This window comes from Acromyrmex echinatior, chromosome 10, assembly GCF_024713525.1.
Source record: "Acromyrmex echinatior isolate Ae372 chromosome 10, ASM2471352v2, whole genome shotgun sequence".
Classification (NCBI taxonomy): domain Eukaryota; kingdom Metazoa; phylum Arthropoda; class Insecta; order Hymenoptera; family Formicidae; genus Acromyrmex; species Acromyrmex echinatior.
The window spans coordinates 9,243,669-9,266,160 of NC_141861.1; the positions used below are offsets into that span (position 1 = coordinate 9,243,669).

General features: G+C 38.6%; 1 protein-coding gene across 2 annotated transcripts in view; it reads left to right on the plus strand.

Annotated features, from left to right (window-relative positions):
* LOC105150316 (zinc finger protein rotund) overlaps window positions 1-22,492 on the plus strand; it is a 165,639-nt gene that overhangs the window by 81,607 nt on the left and 61,540 nt on the right. For both annotated transcript variants that reach the window (XM_011063321.2, XM_087410735.1), the window contains exons 3-5: window positions 3,766-3,834; window positions 3,917-3,968; window positions 20,168-20,343. In XM_011063321.2, coding sequence (XP_011061623.1) covers window positions 3,766-3,834; window positions 3,917-3,968; window positions 20,168-20,343 — 297 coding nt within the window. The remainder of the gene's footprint in view (window positions 1-3,765; window positions 3,835-3,916; window positions 3,969-20,167; window positions 20,344-22,492) is intronic.

The following is a 22,492-nucleotide window of genomic DNA, read 5'->3' on the forward strand; positions in this document are numbered from 1 at the left end:
CGTACGCGGACGGACGGTCACGCATGTGCACGGTGTGGGCCGCTCTCTTTCTCTTTCTTTCCCCTTTTCCATTTCGGTACCGCTTTGCCACCCTCTTCTCCGCGCGCCTTCGCCGCTCACCCATCCCTCTCTTTTATCCATCTGTCCCTTTCTTCGTCTCTCAACCACGTTCCCTTTTTCTTCTCTTCCCCCTCCCTCCCCCCCCACACACTCACCCTCTCTTCCCCTCCCCCGCGCCGTCACGCTCGTCTTTCCCGACTCTCTCCGTCTTCGTCTGTCCTTCTCTCGCTCGCCACGTCCCCTTTCTCTTGTTATCTCTTCGTCTTTCGCGCGCTCTCGATTTTCTCCCGCTTCTTTCACCGTCCCCACCGATTTTTCCTCTCCCTTATGCCTGTCTACCGTCCTTCTTCCGTTTACCTACTACCACCGACTCTTTCTCTCTCTCCCTCTCTCTCTCACTCTCTCTCGCTCTCTCAACCCCTTCCTCCTCCTCCTCCCCCGCGCCATTCCATCTTCCTCCCTTTCGTCCCTCTCTACATACCCCCGCCGCCTCCGTAGAGACGGTCCGATTTTTTCCTCCCGTTTCCTCGGCTCCGACATTTTTTACACCTTTTTTCTCCCCCTCCCTCCTTCTCCGACGGCTGCCCATGCGCCGCTCTCCCCCTCCTCCCTCCTCCCCCCTCCCCCCGCCATCGGAATATCGCCTCGAGCATCCGCTCCATCTCCCTCTCTCTCACATCTCACATACGCATACGGTCTCTCTCTCCCTCTCGTCTCGTCTATCCTCCGCCCTTTTCCTCTTCTCATTCGTCCACCTCTCGCTTCCCTCTCACCTCTCTTTCATTTTTCCCTACCTTTCACCCCCGCCTCTGTCTCTCTCTCTCTCTCTTTTGCCTCTTCCCCTCCCCCTCCCCCTTCCACCCCTGCGGCTCTCCTATCTTTTTGATTTTTTTTTCACAGCTACCCGACCACCTACCGACGCCGCGCGTCGGCGTCCTTTTTCTATCGGGACGCTCTTCTCGACCATCGGCTCGACCACGTACTCGCATACACACGTACGCTCGCAGCCTGCGCGAGAGGAAGAGACGGAGAGATAAAGAAGGGCGTAAAGAGAGGGAGCTTGTGGATGTGGGAAGTAAAGGAGGACCGAGGGTGCACGAGAAGTGGGAAGGGGGTGAGTGGGTGGTGTAGAACGGGGTGGGAGGGGGAGGGGGGGGGGGTGAAACTGGCTGCAGTGCCTGGATGCGAGCTAAAATGTATTTTTTTGTCTTTTTTTTTCTTCTTTCTCTATATCTTCCCTTCGAGCGAGCCGTGGTAGGTTGGATTACCAATCCAGAGCTGCCTCCGGCACGTTCTTCTCTCTGTCGGGCACGTAGGGCGTTGGACGTAAGGGCTCGGCGAGCTGGTTCGCTGCCGGACATAGCACTTTAGTACGTATCGTTGATACCGATATGGAAATTATCCAACTGAATTTTAACCGCGTTGCGCACACCCACACACGGAAAACTACCGGGATTCAATTTGGATTGATCACGTGTATCCACTGCTCTTGATATTTCCAATATCTGCAGGAACAATCATATTTTCGCACGACACAAGACATTTTCTAAATTACTTCTAAAGGAAAATCGGACTTTTATATATTCTCGCGTGTCGGAATGTTTCCCTGCGGAAATATACATCTTGACGTTTATTTTACGAATGTATTTACTTTAGCGTAAAAATATCTTTAATACTTGTTATTACTTGTTACGATTATAATATATCTTATTTATGATTGATTATAATCTACTTTTTTCTTCTTATTTTTGCCTTTCTTTTACGTAAGAATTGTTTTAAAATAATATAGTCTATTTACATATGAAAGAAGAAACAAAAATTACGTTTTCTTTGTACGTACATATAATTACATAAAATATATTGTTAAAGTATAATAATTATGAAGTCCAACGAATTAATTAATTTCTAGAATTTAAATAAATTGTTAAACAAACTATCAGGTATATTTATTAATTATTAAAACATTTTTTTCTCTATATGCATTAGGTATATAAATGCGTTATCCTGATATCATCCGGTGGAGATTCTGATTTTAGAATAACCGTTTTTAGATGATGCCATCTGGTAACACACGGTTGGGTTTCAGGAACGAGATCTTCCCCTTGCACCTCAACCCCTACGTCTCCCCCCCCCCCGTCTTTCCTTATTCTCCCGGAAAAGTCGATTGCTTTCGAACGTATGCGTCTTCCACCCATCCCGGCTTCTCTGATTTCCCGTCTTTTAAATGGACACGAACATTCCCTGTAGATCGAAAATCTCTACATGTTTGTAAGCACCTTTTTTGTCGTCCGTCATGATCCTCGTGGAGATCGCGAGGATCTTGCTCGACTTATCATCGGCGGTCCACCATTCTTGATCCATGAACGCGTATCTTTACCTTATCCCGGCAAGCTTACGCGGGTTCCGACGGAATCAGATCGTTTGACGAGCCACCTGTAGCGCGAAGGGCTACCATCGACCCTTCTTAAGGACGGGCATACACAATCTTTGTCCCCTTTTCAGAACCACCATTCAGTCCATATCGTCGTCTGTATCCAGTACGACTTCTTGACCTCTGGCTATATTTACGAGACCGCCGTAAAAACGTTTCAGCGTATAAATATTTCTTCTGATATCGTACACCACGAATACAGGATTTTTCGTTGATATGAAATTTTTTTCAAATTCTTCCTAGCGCAAGTGTATTAATAATTATTATCAGACACACATTTCAATTATGTGACAATAGAAAATAGATGTGGGTATACAAATTACATCGTGAGTTATAAGAGAAGTAACAATCTGTCGTTGATTTGTTACCATTCGGCGAATGCGATAGAATATGATATATACTTACATGGCAATATTTTCGATGCTTTAAATTTTATTATTTTCTCACTCATTTATTGATCTCCGAGTATGGACAACATGTTTTCGCAATGTACGGGAGAGCTGCTTTTATATCACGTAACAGTGAATACTTTGGTATAATTGAAAATTGATATTTTGTTACGGGAAGATATTATTTCTATTAAAACTCTGAGAAAGATACACAATGTATGTCTTATATATTTTAGAACTCGAAAGGAAAGTAGTTCGAACTTTCGAGGTTTACGAGGCTCGGTCTATTCCGAATTCTCGGGAAGGTGTACGCGATCTGGTGCGAGTTCCGTCGAAATGCGGAAGGTCATGCCGAGGGATGGATGTGGTTTGAAGGGTCGTGGGAAGGGAAACGGGGTCATCTTTCGATGGCTCTTGTGGCCGCCCTATGCGTGCCACCATTGGACCATTGCAAGGTGGCGCGGACGATTAATCTTGCGGAAGCACGTTTCTGGTAATTAGCGAAACGTCGAATAATTTATGGCGAAAGAAATAAGGGCGCAAATGTATTATCATCCCCAGAATTTGTTGAGAAATTGTTCCTCGTTATTTGATATTGTGTTAGGTGCACGTCACGTTTAATGAAAGAATCAAAATTGGAATGTCAAGAAGAAGGCAAACATATTCTCAAAATATATTTGTATTTAATTAAGTTTATTAGAAGATGAAAATTTTCATTTTATAATACATTTTACATCTCTTCCTCCTCCTATTTTCATACGTACGCATTTCGTAGATTTCGTAGATTTCATCTTTGTAAATTAATAAACGATTAAATTTAGCCAGTTGGAAGTTGATGGAAGCATTTGCTGAAATTAATTAGCAACACTTTCTTCTGTGTTGCAGCAATGCGCCCCGCACGACAAGGAAAGCGACTACTGGGGTGGCGGACGGGGCGCGAAACAAGGTTACGAGGTGAGACAACCCACTTCGAAATATTTTAGTGGTCTATTTCATATACACGGCCGTCGTGCTAATTCTACTTGGTGAAGCGCAGCACTTTCTGTTGCAGGCGAAAATGAACGCGGACCATGGTCAGCTGCAGAAAGGTGAGTCTCTAATGCTTGCGTATGTCTCGTTACCTTCCCATATACTTCCACGCAATCCGTGGATTGACGTTTTTACTTTACTATTTATCATTATATAAATCATTAGCCTTCTAAGGCTATTTTACGTATACATTTAATGACATAGAAATACGACGATGTGACATTAATACATATAAAAAATAATGTTTCATATATAAATTAAATATTATTTTTTATAACATCAATAATTTTTTATGTAATCTCGGGAATTTAATTTCATTTGGATTTGCAATTAGATTTACTATTGAAATATTTAATGTTGAAAACGACGAAACGATGGAAAAGGCGTTTAATAAAAAAATCCGTTGGAAAATGCAACTATAAATTAGTCAAAGAATATGCAGATATAAATGATTAACATCCGAGACGCTTCGTGTATTATTATCGTGAGTCGAGATGGAGATCAAGGAGTTGTTTATCTGAAAAATTGGGATCATCGTGGGCAGTTAAAAATTGGGATCACGCCGGTGCCGAGACTTCGCCATCCCGCTTCGTATCTTGGTATCTGTTAGCGTCGCGACCTCGCATCAGATGCAAACACTTCCTAAGATCTAACCATCGGCTGGGAACCGGTTGTGACTGCATGCGTGACGTAAGATCGCCGATTAGGAGCGAAAGAAAAAGTCAGAGAAAAAGAGTAGGGGCACTGCACCGAGCAAAAAACACGCGCGAACCTGAATTTATCAGCGGACCGTGCTGGATATGTAAGCTACTCCTGAACATCTTTTTTTACATTCAGATCTTTATTTTTCACCTATTGGCGATGATTAGTCCAAGTTCCTCGATTATTTTCCTTTTTTTCTTGCGATTTGAACGTGTTTTTATTTACAAAATGCGTGACTTGTAAAACAAAAAAAAGATAAACAGCTTTTTTTTGTAATGTATAGTGGTGTTATATTAATATGACGTGCTCTACTTTGCACATAAAGGTCATATAAAAAAATTAAAAGCTGAAAACGAATAATACAAATAAGGTCATTTAGAGTAAAAACGAGCACATAAAATAAGATGTAAATTAAAATTGTTCTTTATTTTAAAAAATTCTATGATACGTTTCGGACTTTACTTAATCCTCTTCAGTTATAGAGAAACTAACCCATATACCTAATTATAGCGCATGGATAATTACACGTTGAATGTCAAGATTTCAAATGGCGTCCGTATATACAAAATTCTCTCAATAGGTTGCATATATTTCGATTTTTCCATAATTCGTTCTGATTCGGATGTTTCTGTCGTCATTAAAAGCAAGGAATTCCTCGGTTGTTAACGGGAAACTCATTTATGGTACGCAAGAATTAAAAATCTTGTATAACATTTCTTATCCAAATTCAAGTACATAAATTACGAAAATGTGGTAAAAGTTGAGAAAGAAAATCTATATGAATAAAATGTAACGATTCACATAAAATTAGTTGTGCTGTTAACAATATGTTATCCTGACGACTGACAAGTGACGACTACCTTCGTCAGGGCAGTGCCCTCAGAACAACATATTGTTTACAGCATAGTCAGTTGTGTCAACAGCAGTCGGAAGAATCGAAATATATGCGACCTATTGAGAGAATTTTATATATGCAGACGCCATTTAAAACCTTGACATTCGAATGTGATGTGTAATCCATTGTGTTTTATCCATGCGCTATAATTAAGTGTATGAGTGTTTCTCTATGGCTGAAGAGGACTAAGTAAAGTCTGAAAAGTATCATAGAATTTTTTTAGAGAATTTTTTTTTAAATAATTTTATTTCATTTTTCTCACTTTTAATCTAGATGATCTTGTTCGTATTATTCGTTTTTAGCTTTGATTTACTTAGATTGACATACGAATAGATTTTATTTTATTTAATTAAAAAAAAAATTAAAAACTTATATTGTGTATGTCCTGTAAAAAGATGATAAAAATCTCTCATGTATATATTGGGTCATCTAAAAAGTATCCGCGGTCACTCCGCGACTTTGTCACTAGATATATGACCATCAACACACATCTAGTCAATGTCTTATTTTAATTTTTAAACTGAAGTCAATCGAAAAGAGGAATTAAGAGGGCGAAACGGACTGCTTCAAATATATTATAAGGATAAATTTTTCGATTCAATTGGATAAGTTTATAGTAAAATTATTTTATTCTATTCTATCCCTATTTTATTTTATTCGACTTTATTCTATTTTAATTTAATCATTTTGAGATAAAATAAAAATTAAAATGAACCGTATATGACACTGTTAGTATAAGGAAATGTAACATCAAACTCATAAGCTGAGTTTCTTTTTATCAATTTCGATAATAATCCGATCCGGGTAAATCAAATCCATCATTTCTTTTTTTGCCTCTTCCTCCTCCTCCTTGTCAGAAAGGATTAAGCAATCGTGGTTTCGTTTATAAAAGGAGTCGTACGTTTCAATACATGTTTTTCACTGCCAATGGCACGCGTGCTTGGCCTAGGCTGGCCATTTACGAGATAAGCTACCCTTCCATTCTCGTCAGGATCGACGGGCTCTCGTCAGTGATTCATGCCATAGAGAAACACAAACCTGTATGAGAGGGGGAAAGGAAAAAAAAGTTGCACGACCACCTGCAACATTTCCCTCGATATTGCCCTGTAATTTGACGCGTATACCTCCGCGACAAATATTATTGCAACGATATCCGTCGTCATCCACTATTACGTCACTGTCCAGTTAACGTAAAAACTTTGTTTTTATTGAGCGATTAAAACAAAATTTATTACTGCGATATTTCTTCTTTTTTTTTTCATTAGTCCTTGTTACTTTATTTATTAGTCCTACATGACTTTATTACTTATTACTTAACAATGTCTAAAACAGAAATTCTTTTTCTAAGACTCTTCTAGATATATACTACTCTCTTTTTATTTCTACGTATATTTTCTGATGTTTTAAAATGATCTGTGTACTTCCATCTGATGTCTTATTACGTCTGTTCCATCTCCAATTCTGTTTTCCCTATTCTTATCTTCTATTAATTTGCTGTTTGGCCGCAAACGCTGCTCGGATTCAACGCTGCCGGCGTGCACGATCATTATTACATCGCGTGTTTCAAAATCCAAATTTCTCTTTCATCGGCGGAACATTTTTCGCGCTCCGTGCCCATCGGGCTCGACGTTAGATGGGCCCTAAAATTAGCCGTCGGCCTGGCAATTGCGCAAAGATCCTCGACTATTCGTTAATGTACGGATCGCATGACGCCGAAATTTCGGGCCCCGCGAACAAGTCTCAAGAAGACGAAGGATGTGTGGGACGATGGAGCCTCAAGGCCCCCCTCTTGCGCCCGTCTCATTATATAGTATTCGCTCGTCAAGTAAATGCGAGTCGCTCGTTTGGAAATTCCTCGTCGGCAGCCTCCAGGAGATATGTCGCGATACACCAGCCATCGCAGAGATGGAACATAGATGGAACGTGTCGCAACGTGCACACGTATGATTTATTTGACCGGCGAATATGTATTTTTTGACGAGTCGAATTCGAGAGGTCGTAAAAGTGACTCTCATGTGAGGATTTTCATCGTCATGTGAAGATCAGATATTTCGAAATTTATTTTATCGACTCTTAGGCATTAATATAAGCTTCGCGATTTCATTTGCCTCTAAGATTCGCTCCTGATTTCTCTATAATATTTTTATACAAAAGTCTGCGTTTTTAAGTTTTTAATTTCCTGTATTAATTACAGGAAATCCTCTCTCAGTCTATTAAAAATTATCGCGTAAGTTATCGTTATTATATTATAAATTTAACATTTTTCGTCTAAAAAATGCGGAGAGGTCGATAATTTATAGCTGATAATTTATTGGAATTGCGACTTCTGAAACGACGTTCTTAGCTAGACAAACGTACATGTAAATTTTTTAAACGTAAAATATCGCGAATTGTCATTGAGGCGTTAAGAGGAGATAAGATTGCGCCAGACTTCTCTTTCTTTACCTCTTGAAATCTTAACGCCACCAGTGAATGACTTTAATGATCATTGAGTACCTTGCACGGGTAACTAAATCCGAGACGGCACTTCCTTCATTCTCGGTTCCGAACGTTTCACCCGACGTAACGATGGAAGAAACACGTTAATGCAACACGCGACTTTCACTTACCTCATAATTCGTACCCTTTTGATCATATTCTCTAATTATTAGGAAATATTTTTATCCGAATTAAAATGAAGAATCGGATTATGCTAATTTTAACCGGATTATAAAAAGCTACTTGAACTTCCGTCCTTTGACAGGTTAATGGAGGTTTTTTTTTTGGATGTTTATTGGGACGAGGGTACTTTCGTAATAATTTTACACGACACAACTTCCTACGCCGCAATCCGTATCCCATCTCGTGTTACTTCGTAATGTAATAAAAATATCCTGCAAGTAAAGAGGATGCGGGGGAAAAGGTTATTCCTCGGGTTATTCTTTTTTAATAACAAACGCTCTACCTGCTTTCCTCCCTCAAACTCTTATTTCTTCTTGTACGAGCGCACATACGAGAAAACGGATTGCATTTCGTATTCGAAGGGGTAGAATCGGCTCGTAAACAGGTCGATAAAAATCCGACTGTTCTACGTAAACAGACAAGCACAGAAATCAGTTCGCGCATTTTCTGTCAAATATACGCGTATGTAATATAATTGTGCGATATCTCATTCTTTAAGCTTCCTCAAAATGCCGTTGCTCTGTGGAAACATCTCATAATGAATGCAATCATAGTAACGCGTTAATATCTTGTTTTTACTAAATCCAGAGGTTGTGAATGGAAGAATTAAAAATAATAGAGAACCGGGACAATCACACTTTCAGTCGAAATTATAGCAATTGTTGTCCGAGGGAAAAGTAGTTTCGGAATATTCTACGTATATTACACGGTGGTATAACTTTAGTATTCATGAATAAACGGAGATTCAATTAGAGCCATTTATTCTCAGCGCGGAATCAAAGCACGTTGTGCAAATGCGGGACGAGAAACATTTTGTTGGAGCGCGACTAGAACTCTGTTACATCGTTTACTTTCGACATAGGTTACAATGTGTCGAAGAGTTTGGGGTCAATTAAAAGTTGGAGTCTTCCACGTCCGCGCGCGTGGAATCGAAGGAAGGGAGTAGAGGGTGAGAATTCAACGGGAATTTCTGGCGAGAGGTCTGATTTCCATATTTTACATTTTTCCCGTTAAAAAACAAAAATTCGAATAGTTTATGAGTGATCTTTCAGTAAGTCCGCCAGTCAACTTTTACTTTGTTCACATTTTGTTCAGTGCTTTGCATCATAGATGTTAAATAATGTAATATTTCAATGCGATCTTGCAAGCAATTTATTCAGTCTGTCAAAGAAATGATGGAGTTTACAGAATTGGTAAAAGTCAGATAGTGTTATTTACAGTGAAGTTTGGATTGAATAACAGGCAGTATTGCTTATCTCCAAAAAGGATATAAAAAATATTTTTAAAAAACTGGACGATTTGACATTTCGCTAAAAAGAAAGTTTCGTCAAAATCGATTTTAAACACGACGATAAATAACACTGTATATGTCTAGATTTCTTCGAGGATCTCTCCTAGGATATCTTTGTATGCTTTTAAAAAAAAAAAATCGAAAAATCGACAGCTACGACGTCATCTAGAACGTCGTAGTCGCCGTCTGGCGATCGTCTAGTTTCCGTGATCAGTACTTGACGTGTTTTTACGGCTTCACCACTCTCGCTTTCCTCGTCTGCCCTTCTTCCGTCACCACGTCGGTTTGACGCGGTTTTCCTAGAGATTTTACCATGAGTAAAGGTCTCCCTTCATGCTCGCATTTTACGAGATCGTTTCGCGATTTTATATCACGACACTGCGGCATTCTATCGATCGGGAATCGAGTTGAATCGCGCTTTTACAGGATCACCCTCTCGAAAACGATCTTGCTGGTTACTAATTCGCGTCGATCGTAATATTATCAGGTGTTACGCAACGCGGTCGTAACGCCAAATTGATTCGTTTAATACGTACAAACGGACAGGCTAATGACGCTCATTTTCTGTCAATAACGGCTGTCACATCGGCGATATACACTCGGCAATAAATAAACTTTACGATGGTTAGAAAAAGGGAGCTGTAAATTTAAATAAATTGTGTGAATTGAAGGTTTTGCGCTGAGAGAGGGAGAGAGAGAGAGAGAGAGAGAGAGAGACGGTCTACGGGAAATAATGACGGCTCGTATCACGCCGTTATCGTGCGATTAGCAAATGGATTTTACGTCGCAGCCGAAAATTAATCCCGCCAATCATTTGGTCTTCCCATTATTGTCGCGAATTATTATCAACGTCACGCGTAATTCATATCGCACTTTTAACCTTCGCCACCGAAATCGTTCCATGTCCTTTCGCACCGGATAATCGATACCGTCACGCTCGTCAATAATTCTGCCGGTGATTTATTTTTTATTATCCGGCCGTTTAGAACAGTCTGTTCGACGTCAATGAAATCGACGTGTCTATGTAACGCGGATAATAAAGGGGAAAAAAAAGAAGAAAAAAAAAACAAAAAGTGACAGAGATTCATTCTGATGTCTTCTCCGATATGCAATGCGCGTTAATCTTCAAAGTAACGGCTACAATGTATGAAAATGCATTGCGTTACACAGGAATGTTCCCGCATTTATTTATGAAACATAAACTAAGAATCAGTTTTGCTGAAATATTCTTGTCGAGTTAATATTAATATTCCTTCGAAGCTTACGAACTTTATTCGGCTCACTTGATTCGGACGAATAAAATTACACGATGCAAAAAAAAAAGGATCTTTCGATCACATACAAATTAAATTACGAGGTCTACAAATATTATTGTTGTGTCTGATCTCGAGTAATAAATTTTCCACTTGCTATACAATTACTAAGTTATATAATATAACTAGTTGTTATGTTATATAGGTACATCAAAATGCAGTATGATAATTAATTGTCTCAGGAGACTGCGACACTCGTATCTCAATTGCAGATAGAAAAATTTAATTAAAAAACAAGTAATTACAGATCAAAGATTTAAAATTATCGTGTCTGCCGGGACGACGCATATAATAGGACAGGTTTTAAGAATTGCGTCTGATGAGAACTTGCATTCTGCTGTCTTTTTTTTTTTTGTTTCCTTCTTTTCAACCGGTTTAACGCATGACGAAATTATTCGAAATATCCTCTGAAAATATATATGTAACGTCCAGACGCAGGTCGATCGATCTGCTCCCGAAGACTTTAAAAATCGTTCCCGAGACCGGTTTGACGTATACAAATATACGTATAACCACAATGGCAGTTTAATGCTGGCAGGCGGACTTATGGTTACCAAGCGTCACGGTGACCTCGTGGCTCTCTCCAGAATTGCATCCGACTATTCTATTCTGCGTCACTCCGTCTCCGAATCTTCCAAGTCGAAATAATACCTACCTACCTCCGTATAACGACTCATCGACGAAAATGCTCATCGTCGATTCGTTCGTATGTCGCGCGATAAACATTGACATATCGCTGCGCAATCATTTTTGTCTGTACGACAGAAGGATGAATTACGACGAAATATTTATTATATACTTATATTTATTCGCTAATTCTTTTTTACATCGATTATTTGTTAAGTGATAGTTTAGTGCCGCAATAAATTAAATTATATTGATTTATAGATACAATCTCTCTATCGGTCGAGATTATGCATTGATTATATCCACGTAACGCGAAGTGACAAGTGATAATTAATTTATTACTTGCTTATACTAAACATATAGATAATTAATCTCTTTGAATCTAAATTGAATTAAAATCTATTTAAAGTTGACTGAACGCGATTCTGCGCTATCGGCGGTTTTCTTTTTAGCGATCGATCCTCTCGCGATCAAATTAAATGGTTTCTTTTTTTTTTTTACTTTTTCTCTCTTTCGGCAATTTCCTTTTTTGGCAAAGAAGATGAAATAGATCTCGGTGGACTTACGTAGAAAAATTGCAAGTGGGACACGTATTTCCCGTCGGACGCATAAAGATTGAAGTACGTCGAATCAAACATACGTGTAAATCAAACGTGTCATTATCGTTCCGCTCTACGTGCTATTGATGATATCTATTTCACAGTGCCGATTGGAGTTTACAAAGAAGCAGAAGTAAACCGCTCTGCACAAACAAGAGATTCAATAATCCCGGATACAGTTAACCAGGTTGTGGAGTGAGTGCGTCTGCGTTTGAATGCAAAAAGATCCCTTCGATCATCGTACTCGTTTCTCTTATTTAAGAAATGAAATGTGTTTGTGAGCTCTCTAAACATTTGTTAAATTAGTAATTGATTTTTTTGAAACGCTATTCATAAACATGAGTCAATAATGGCCGTCTCAGAAAGAGATTAGTAAATACAATTCTTCACGACGTACATAAAACATTTTTTTCCCCCTACAAATTCGAATCCGCCATTGAATCGCCACGTAAGATATCGTAATATCGCGCGTTTATCTCAGACTGGTAATTTATATGAAATAAATGAACGTAATACGAAGTAATGCAAACTTGTACGCTCCAAGATGTGAATTTGTTTTTATCGGAAAACGTATCATTCTCTCTCTCGTGATTACAGCGCTCGCGCGCGTTTTCCATTTACATCCGTCCGCCTATATCGCCACTCCGCTTCGCATTAGTCACATCTCTCACATCTAACGTGCCAACGTCTTACGTCTCTTTTCCTTCTTACAATCTCGTACACGTCGTTTCCTTTTCCCGCTCTCCGTTCCACCTGTGGCCCGGCTCGCCAGTCGGACGGACCCCGATTGCAAGTCGATGGATCGACCGTCGTCCGTAACCACTGACATTTCAGTGCAGGAGTTATTTGCATAATTTACTACCGACCTCAACATTAGCGTCCATCTTATATGAAGCCACGTATACACAAATACCTCCAAATATACGTACCGATATGTAAATATAAATAATGGGCGTGCACATAAACATGTAATGGACACGTGCATATTTTTCGGGATTACCGTATGACGTACGCAATCTTCTGTCCGGTGTAGTTTGCGTGCGCAAAGGCACGTGTGGCCTTTTTTTTTTCATTTTTATTTTATTTTATTTTATTTTATTTTATTTTTTTTTTACGAATCTCTATCCTGTTAATACTAATGCGACCGGCGACCCTGAGGCTTGACATATTGCTAACTCACGATAGTCAAAATTCCGAGTGGAGTCCGTGAAGTAAATTAAAAGAACGAAAAGATGAATCGCCCCGTAGTGCAATATTGATGTAGAGAGCGGAGGCAGGATCCTTGATCCTATCGACTCTAGGCATATGACGTCAGGATCGATCCGCGACAATCGTGCGGATACGGTGAATATTCATGAAGGACTGGGAGATAAGTGCAGGCCACGACACGACGCGACGTGGATACACTTGTGACACGCAGTGAAATCCGAATGAATCGAGCGGCAATAGCGCGTGGATTTAATCCATTTAAATTCGCATTCTTTATTCGCAACACTGAAAAATACTAACTTTTTATGCCTAATTTTTCAGCGTTAGATTTTTTTTTTTTTTTTTTTTTGAAGAATTTCGCAATGCAAAAAAATGATAGCGTTATATCAGTCATTAGAGCAAGTTACACGTGAGAATATTTTTTTTATCATACGTTATTAATATTTTATTGCCTTACGGCACTTGCGTTAGAAAAAGTTTACTAGCGGTAAGTCAATTATGTTATAAAATTTTATAAATATGGAAACCAAAAATATGCAACTCGTATCTTGCATCTACATCATTCTTCGCCTTTTTTGTCAACGCTTATTGATCTCGTAAACTTTGTTTCATATTTATATTTAGAAACAATTTTAAATTAGAAGATAAAAACAACGAATCATTTCCATTATTTGCATTATCTTATTATACGTTTATGTTCCGATTATTTTCTTTTGCTAAACTATCGGCACGCCGATTTGTCGAGGCTTCCTGCGTCACACGAAGTATGACGCAGCTGGCAAACAATTAAATGTGTTGCAATGGATATAATTGCCGCGTTCCCACGATTATTATTAACTCGCGCTTCCCGCAAGTCGGATCAGAGAAAAGGACCGTCCGTAACAATTTTGACTTTTTGTTACGTTATCTCAGAAATATACTTCCTGCTATTCTTTTCTATAATGTCTGTCTTGTATAAACTTTCTTTATCGATAATAATCCAAATTATTATCATAGGATTTAAACAGTTACGCTTTTTATAAATTTTTTTATTCTTCTTTTTTGCATTTAAATAAAGAATTCTTGGTGATTCATTTTTATTTAATCAATGGTGACACAAAAAAGAACATGTAAAGTAATTATTACGGGAAAAAAATTATAATTAAAAAAAATGTAATACAAATTTCTCGAATGTGAATAGAAGCATCCTGTATAATTTACGGATATGAAAATATGGACATATATTAAGAAAATTTCATTGTATTATTCATCTTATACTAAATGTCTTATTGACCGAAATGTTTATACGTACTTAAATCTTGCAAAAATTTTTATCTGATTGATTCATTCGCTACGTATGTATAACATATTGTAAATTTATGAAAATTTATTCATATACAGGCATTTTGCAATTCACAATATATAATAACGTAATAAAACAGAAAAAATTTATTTATATATTTACATAATTATATATACATTATGCAATTCACAGTGCATGAAATTTAAAATCTGTTTTATTTATACGTATTGTTCACGTCGATTCACAGAAGAGATATGTAAATGATTCTGCAAAAGGGCGAAGCGAGACTGCCGCGTTGCGTTAGTCAAGTTAATTCAAAAATGGTCAAACACGACGCGAGAAAAACAATTTTTATACGCGTAGGTGCCGAAAGAGACGCGATAATTCCATTAAAATTACGCACCGCAAATAACGCCGGGAGGTGCGTGGCGTCATACGTCATTAACGCTCTCGTCGCTAACGCGTGCATGCGTGCGTGCGTGCGTGCTGCGCACGCGTGTTCGTGGATGAAACGGGAGATGGATTTTAAACGTCGCTGTTTCGCCTGCCTGTGTGGTTGAACCACGTGCCCGAAAATATATGTTAAAAATGAAATTTAACGCTAGCTGCAGAAGCAGCTCCCACAAAAATATATTATTATCGTCCGCTATGATCGGGAGAAATATTTTAACCTTTCCCGTTCCTGTCATTTTTATCGTTACAAAAGCCGAGAGAGAGAATTAAGATGAATCTATTTCAGGTGTGCGAAGAGGCTCGAGTTAATACAATGTTTTTATCGCGTCATGTTTTTCCATTTATCTACCTTATATAAGTAACGTAGATATTTTTTAATACGAAAGTTACATAGAAGCTCGTTTACATTTTACCCTTTTTTTTGATTACCCTTTTTTTTTACTTTTTATTTCCTTAATTGATAATAACATTTTATTAACTTGAGCGTACGTTTTGTAAGCGTTTCGCATGCGACACAATATTGTAAAGCAAAACACCATAAAAGTGAAAATCGAAAAAGAAAAAAAAAAATCGCGGAATATTTAAGGACGGTATAATCTCGAGCAAAATGTTATTAAGGATCGCGTAGAGATTACATGGATTACGAGGAGAGGTATATTTCCACGAACGAACGCTGTAACTTGCCAGTCCCCCTTCTCCTTTTCGTTCACATCCAGTTCCATTTACATTTTCGCTTTTATCCTTATTTTCATGCGCCTGTTCTGACTTCTGCAAAGCAAACTGCACAGATGTAGCGCATTTTATTCCGAGGTATATGCGGGTCTCTCGCAATTTTTTTTTTCCCCCCCCCCCTCCCCCCCCCCCTCGCCGTGTGCAGCATCGGTGACGAAGAGAGGCCACCGTCTCTCCTTCGATTGCTACGGCCAAAGAGTACCGCGACTCTCGCGCACACGAGATCACGCATGTAAATGATAATTATCGAGTTCAAGCGCGCTGGAAAGATCAATTAGTTATGCCGCGAGGAGAATGTTACGTATATCTCGCGCGCGTTCTGAGATTGGTCGATTGGGCGAAAAGAGCGGCGCGGCCGCGGCCGCGGCGGCGCGAATGAATCGTTGCGGGAATCGAGAGGACGATGATTTGCAAGACGTCGATTCTTGGAAGCGAATCGCGCAGTCCGGAACGATCGCCGCCGATTCGTCCGACGGCGAATCGGACTCTGCGCCTTCGAGTTTATCCGCGCATTCATGTGGAATTTCGTCAATGCAAAAAAGGATATTGTGCAAATTTTTAACCGTCGCAGCGACGCGAAATTGATAAATAATTATCCCCTTGCACCGTTTCCACATGACGAAACGCCCTGTGCTGCTTTAAAATTAAAATGGCGCGGATATAATTAACATATTCGTACATTTAAATAAACGCCATCTACAAGGGAGATCGGAAATTGTGTTAGGTAAAGTTTATGACACGTGTAATTGTTGCGAAGGGGGAAAGGGGGGAGGAGAGGAGAGGAAAATTCTTTCGAGCGCGGCATTTGTATAAAAGACGTGTTAAAGAGAGAAATGCGAGCTGCTAGGCATGAAAACGGTACGCGATATAAAATAAATAAATCCGAGATAATAACACCTCGTGTGTACGAGGCTTATTCAACTCGCTTCGGAAATAGCCACCGTTCACACCTGTCTTAATGCTTGATTATGGTTTCGACTTGTATATACGGCGCTTATCGGTTGCGTAATACCATCGGGTAATTAGGCGATAAAAAAAAGACCACGTAACGTCGTGTAGATTCGCGCGCGCGAAACAGGCACACAAGTAATAAACTGCGTGTCGCAGATTGCGATAAATTTTAATTCGATTATATATACGTATAAATTTTAAATGTTACGTAAGCAGTTTTTCACATGATGAGAGAAGTTATTGGGAATTGCATTATGTATGTTTGTGCCTTGAACTTTGATGCTGCGCTCGATATTATACTTGTTATACTCGCGCGATTTTTTTCTCATTCATCACACATCAACATTATTATCATCTAGCGATTACTTCGATTCCGCGCAAACATTAATTCGCTTAATCGCTTGGATTTCAAAAAGTATTAACCGGTTAAGAAGGTTTAAATACAATAAATTATACACACGCACACACACACACACATTATATATATATAAAAGACATAGTATTTTATTAAAATTAATATTTTATCAGTGGCACGTTTTTTTTTTTAACGCTTTACATAATGTATCACGTTAATTTTATATAGATCAATGCCATTCAATTCGACAGTTTAAAATAAACCACCTGTATCGAAGAGATTCGCCCTAAATTGCAAATATAATAGTTATCGATTTCATGGTTATCATTAATTAATATCAATATCCAAACAGTCCAAATGCTTGCTGGCCCGCGAATATAAATTCTATAAAAGCGCATCTTTATATTCATGTGATTTAAATAAACGGATTAATGCAGCACTGACGTCTATTTGTCGCTTTGCCTACTTGGATTACGCGCGGATCGACACTCTTGCGCGTAATGTCCGGCACGCATGAACTCTCGTGACTATATCCTTTGCATGTTTAACGTTGATTCTAAGCGAAATCGACGCGCGTGGGCTGTCAGCTTCAGAGAAGCGCATCTTCCTACGCGCGCACTTCACCGAACGCACTCGACGTGCATTGTCGTAAAAGTCATGGGATGCCCCCGTCCTTGTAAGAGAAGGGTCCTCGCTTCTGAACTGAACTTAACGAGCGGAGGATGCGCGCGAGCGGTAATCGCGGAGCGGCGCAAAGGAGCTATTAATAAATTATGAAGTCATTAATGAGAGGAGGCGGGGGAAGGGGGGAGGGGGGGGAGGGCGGCGATGCGAATCATTAGTTTTCTTCTTTTTCTTTTCTTTCTTCCTCCCCTCCCTTCTGCCTACCCCCCCCCCTCCCCTTTTTTTTTAAAGAATTTCGCAACGCTTTGTAAAAATAAGATTATAGAAATGATATTCCATCCGGATTGCGACATACACAAACCGGAATTTAAAAATTATAATATGGACATCTCTCTTGTTGCACGATCGAGCCATAAAATTACTTAAATGAATGTCCGAGCGAGCCAGACACTTCATGTTTGAGGCATTTGTTCGTTGTACAAGGTCGAGCGATAACTTTTCTATTATTGGCAGGAAACGGATCAAGCATATAATTTATTATAACTTCCTTCGTTTAATGCCGGTAACGTTTCCGGTCGTTTTTGCCGCTGGTATGCCGACTTTCTTGAACGCGAGAAAGGATGCTCCCGTAAAAAGAAAGGATTTCGTATCATATTGGTCTTGTAATTCGATATTTATTGTTGAGATAAGCAAAACCAGCAATCGTATCTTTACATCGTAAGTGATATAGGTTAATTAAAAGTTGTGTCTAATTGTATCTAATAACATCTTGGCGCGCATACATTTAATTCCACTTCAGATCTGTAATTCGCGTCAGGTTTATATTTAGAATTTCACATGTTGTGTATTTTAATATATTCAGTGTGTGTATTCGACGTATGAATGTATTTTAAAATGCATATATCACTAAAAAAAAAAAAAAAAAATTAAATTAAACAATAAATATTTATTCAATAAAAAGAAATAATAATTCAATCAAATTAATGGTTTTTGTCAAGTAAATATATGTTTATATTTAGTAAATATTTACTTAGAATTATTCAAATAAATATTTCTTAAAATCTAATATTTTTTTTAAGCGTATTCTTTATGCGCGGAAATTTTGATTCTTCAAATGTTTGTCGCATTATATGTATCTAAATTATTTAAAATTTCTAAACGGACTCTGAATTCTTTGTTACGTATTATAAAATAGGTTTTATCGTATTAGTTAGTTGTCTTAAATAGAACGATACTCAGAAGTACGATATTTCAATTTCGAATAATTAACGTCCAATTTTTTGGGAACAATCTGACAGTATGCAGAAGTAATTGCGAAAGTATCTCGGAAGTTATTAACGTAGAATAAAGCGCGGATAGTTTCTTTCGTCTTGTCAGAGTTTCCGCAATTGGCAACTCATTCCAAGAGCAAATAAATCGCGTGCGTGTCTAAGATATTTATCGTTCGCCTTTATCGGTCAAGTTATCTCCGCTAGATTGAAACGCGCGAGATAGCGAGATTTTAATCGCGAATATTCTCGCGCCGAAAGGATGACGATATATTTTTGCATGCATAGGTTTGCATGCATAAGAAGCGTGATGCGTTTAAGTGTCGATGCGTAAGAGCGCAAAGTAGTAGCGGAATACCGCGAACGGGCACAACACGATGATACAGCCAACTCGGCTCAACCGAATGCCCACTACTCCGCCGTTTATGCGCGTTTATGCGCGTTTATGCGCGTTTATGCGCGCCGATCGATATTGAGAACTCGTCTTAATGACTGGCACACACTCGTACCGCCGCACAGGATCGCCGCCGCTCTCGTCCTTGCAACCCGCAGGATCCTTGCCCCTTGCTCGCCGCCGTGAGTTGCGTCAGTCGGTCGACTCGATCGACTCGATCGTCCGTGTGCCTCTTAACTCTTTCTCGGTATATCATCGACAGTGTCGGCGCGCACCTGTGTGTGCATAGATAACTGTATGCGTGCGTACCATTTATCGCGACAAACGTAAGCGAGCAACACCTCGCATAAGAAAAACATCTCGAGTCTCACAGGATTTCGCCGATGAATCGCGATTAACTCACGAATCGTGCGATAACTCAAAGTAACTCTGCATGATGGATAAGTCTTCTTATCGTCCACAGAACTGTAAACAGCTCATTAGATATTCGCTTTGATTATATTCTATTAATAACTAGATTAATGCTTCCGAACAATATTGACGCCTTGCGTCGTATTTTAAATTCGGAATAAATTACTGAGACGTAAAAAAAATCTCTCATCGCAGACGATCTTGCTCGCAAAACGCATCAACAACACGTATATCGTGTGCTTGATCTGTAATCAGCATTCAATTAAGTGCTTGGGAAATGTCTACGATTGCTATGATTACCGTGTCACTTTCCAGTCGAGGAGTGCGCTTCGTATTCAAAGTAGGTCGCGGAATGGAAATAATCGAGAGTAATTAAAACGTAAGCAACGATGTTTACGATGTATCGTGCGATACATTTCTGTCCATCTCGAACAAACGTCGCTCAAATCAATCGATTCCCGATTTAGTCTCGAATCTATGAATGATTGCAGGTGACGAGCAGTATCGAGGTGCCGGTGGCTCGAGCAGCGGAAGTCCACCAGCCAGTCTTTTGGTGGTTCCTCAACCACTCACTGTAAAACCTTCCCATCCGTCGCATCTAAATTCCCATCTTGGTGGACCTCATTCGCATCCACCGAGGAAGTACCAATGCAAGATGTGTCCGCAGGTAAGTTCGACCAGTCGACGTGTCTACGTATATTCGGCATCGTAGCCTTCAGCTTTAGGCACATCTCTACGTATAAATCTCCATTCTTAGTAGTGTGTTAATCCGTGAAATGTCTACAGCTTATCTACGCGCGTTTTCAGATATTTTTCAATGCATTCAACTAATATGTGACAAGCGTTACATTATTAGTTACTTTCCATTTTCACACTAGTTGAAACTGAGTCTGAAGTGAGCCGAGTCTTTCATACTCAGATTAATGACGTCATTACGGCGGTTATTATTTGCTTTCTTTGGTAAAAAATTATACATATTCGAACCTCATTTTTAAAGTTAATTTATACGAGACTCGCTAAATCACACGATGTCTCGATCTTTTACAGATTATAGTGTTACGTCCGTAACATCCTGAAACGTAACAATAAACAAAAACTCAGTTAAATCTCACTTGTCAGAATACAAAAGAAACGAGCATTCAACTGAGTTATGACACAAGTGGGAATTATTTGAGAATTATTTGAGAAGTTGTAAATGGAAAGCAACGATTTGGGTAAGAGAGATATGCTTTTAAAATGACTACAAAAATGCTCTATTTGGTAATCATTGAGGATATTACAGCCTGTAGCCATCCTTTCCGGCTATGTATATAATGCGAATAGTGGGACAAAAGCTACAGGAATCTTTTGTAAAGAGTTTTGTAGTCAGAGTGAGTTCCTTTTTTAAAATTTCCTGTTTTTTTTTTAGCTCTTCCATTTTCTTCTAAAGCGTCCCTTGATAATATAATTTATGGGAGCTAATATTAACATATTACTCTACTTTTACTTTTCACGCTTTCAATATTTCACAAATAATAGAAATAAAATTAGTTTTGCTCTTAAATGCTGTGTAAACACGTTTCGACAAAGAGGAGAGAGAGAGAGAGAGAGAGACTTATTCTCATTATAAAAGATTTTGACAAATACCTTTCTTCTTTTCAACTAATGAATACCGTTATCTCTATAAATCCTGAATATTGATAGCATCTTTTAGCCTTTTTCTAATTTAAAGAAGAAATACTTTCTTGTAAATTCATCGCGAGTCTTCTAATCGTTTGAGCATGGAAATTTTCTTAACCTTTTTTGAAAAATTTCTTATTCTTATTATTGTATGTTCCTTTTCTTTCTTCCCTTCATGCTCGTTTCCGATTTTTTATGGTTCATCTTTATGATCAATTAAAATATTCGTACTGCGAGGTTTAATATAAATGCGTTTTTACGAATAATTTTAGTAACTTTTTCTGATATAATACTAGGATAATATTTTTGTATAATGATATAACGCTATAATTTTATGATTTCCACTTATAAAAATGATCAATATTTTGATGCGTACTTGTTTTTATTATGTAATTTCATTATATTATTATATAATACATATAATTTTATTACTCTTTTGGTCACAAACAATAAACAACGTTGCAACGTTAATAATAACACTAAACGAGAAAAATATTTTGATATAACAGAGTATGCATTAAATTTTATTTTATTGAAATAAATTATTAATTCATTCGTGTGACGGCATATTGAGCTATCAATGAAAAGATATTCTCGGAATATCATAATCTAATAAATATGAGGATAATATTCACAACGAACTTACAATACGAATATTCGGTAATACGGTATTCTTCTTATCGAGAGCGGAAGAGTATTTCGGAGTCAAGACATCGAAGACTTCACTGAAATAATTAAAGATTGTAACAAATTGATATCATTCTCAGTGCTCATAGATTTTCCTAGCTTTCATATTTCATTGGGATTTTTCCAACGTAAAGATGCTTCTATCTTACAACGTGCGGGACATCATCTTATTATTAATGTCTGTTCAAGGGAAGATTCGAGAAAGATCTTGAAACTCCCGTCAAAAATGCAGCATCCTTTTGCGGCTTTAAGATTTCGGTTGCGCACTGCAAGGGTTCTTATGACGAAAAGACCTGACCTCGAGAAAATTTCTTGCCGCCATCAAGCCGTGATGTTTTCCGTGCCCGTTCGGCCATACGTTCGCAGGTTGACGATTTATGTCCCCGATGATGGATTTCAGTTTCGCAAATTCGTTAACGCGCGCTTTTACGAGCCGTTTAGAGACAATCGTTAAAGTTTACAGCTTTCCG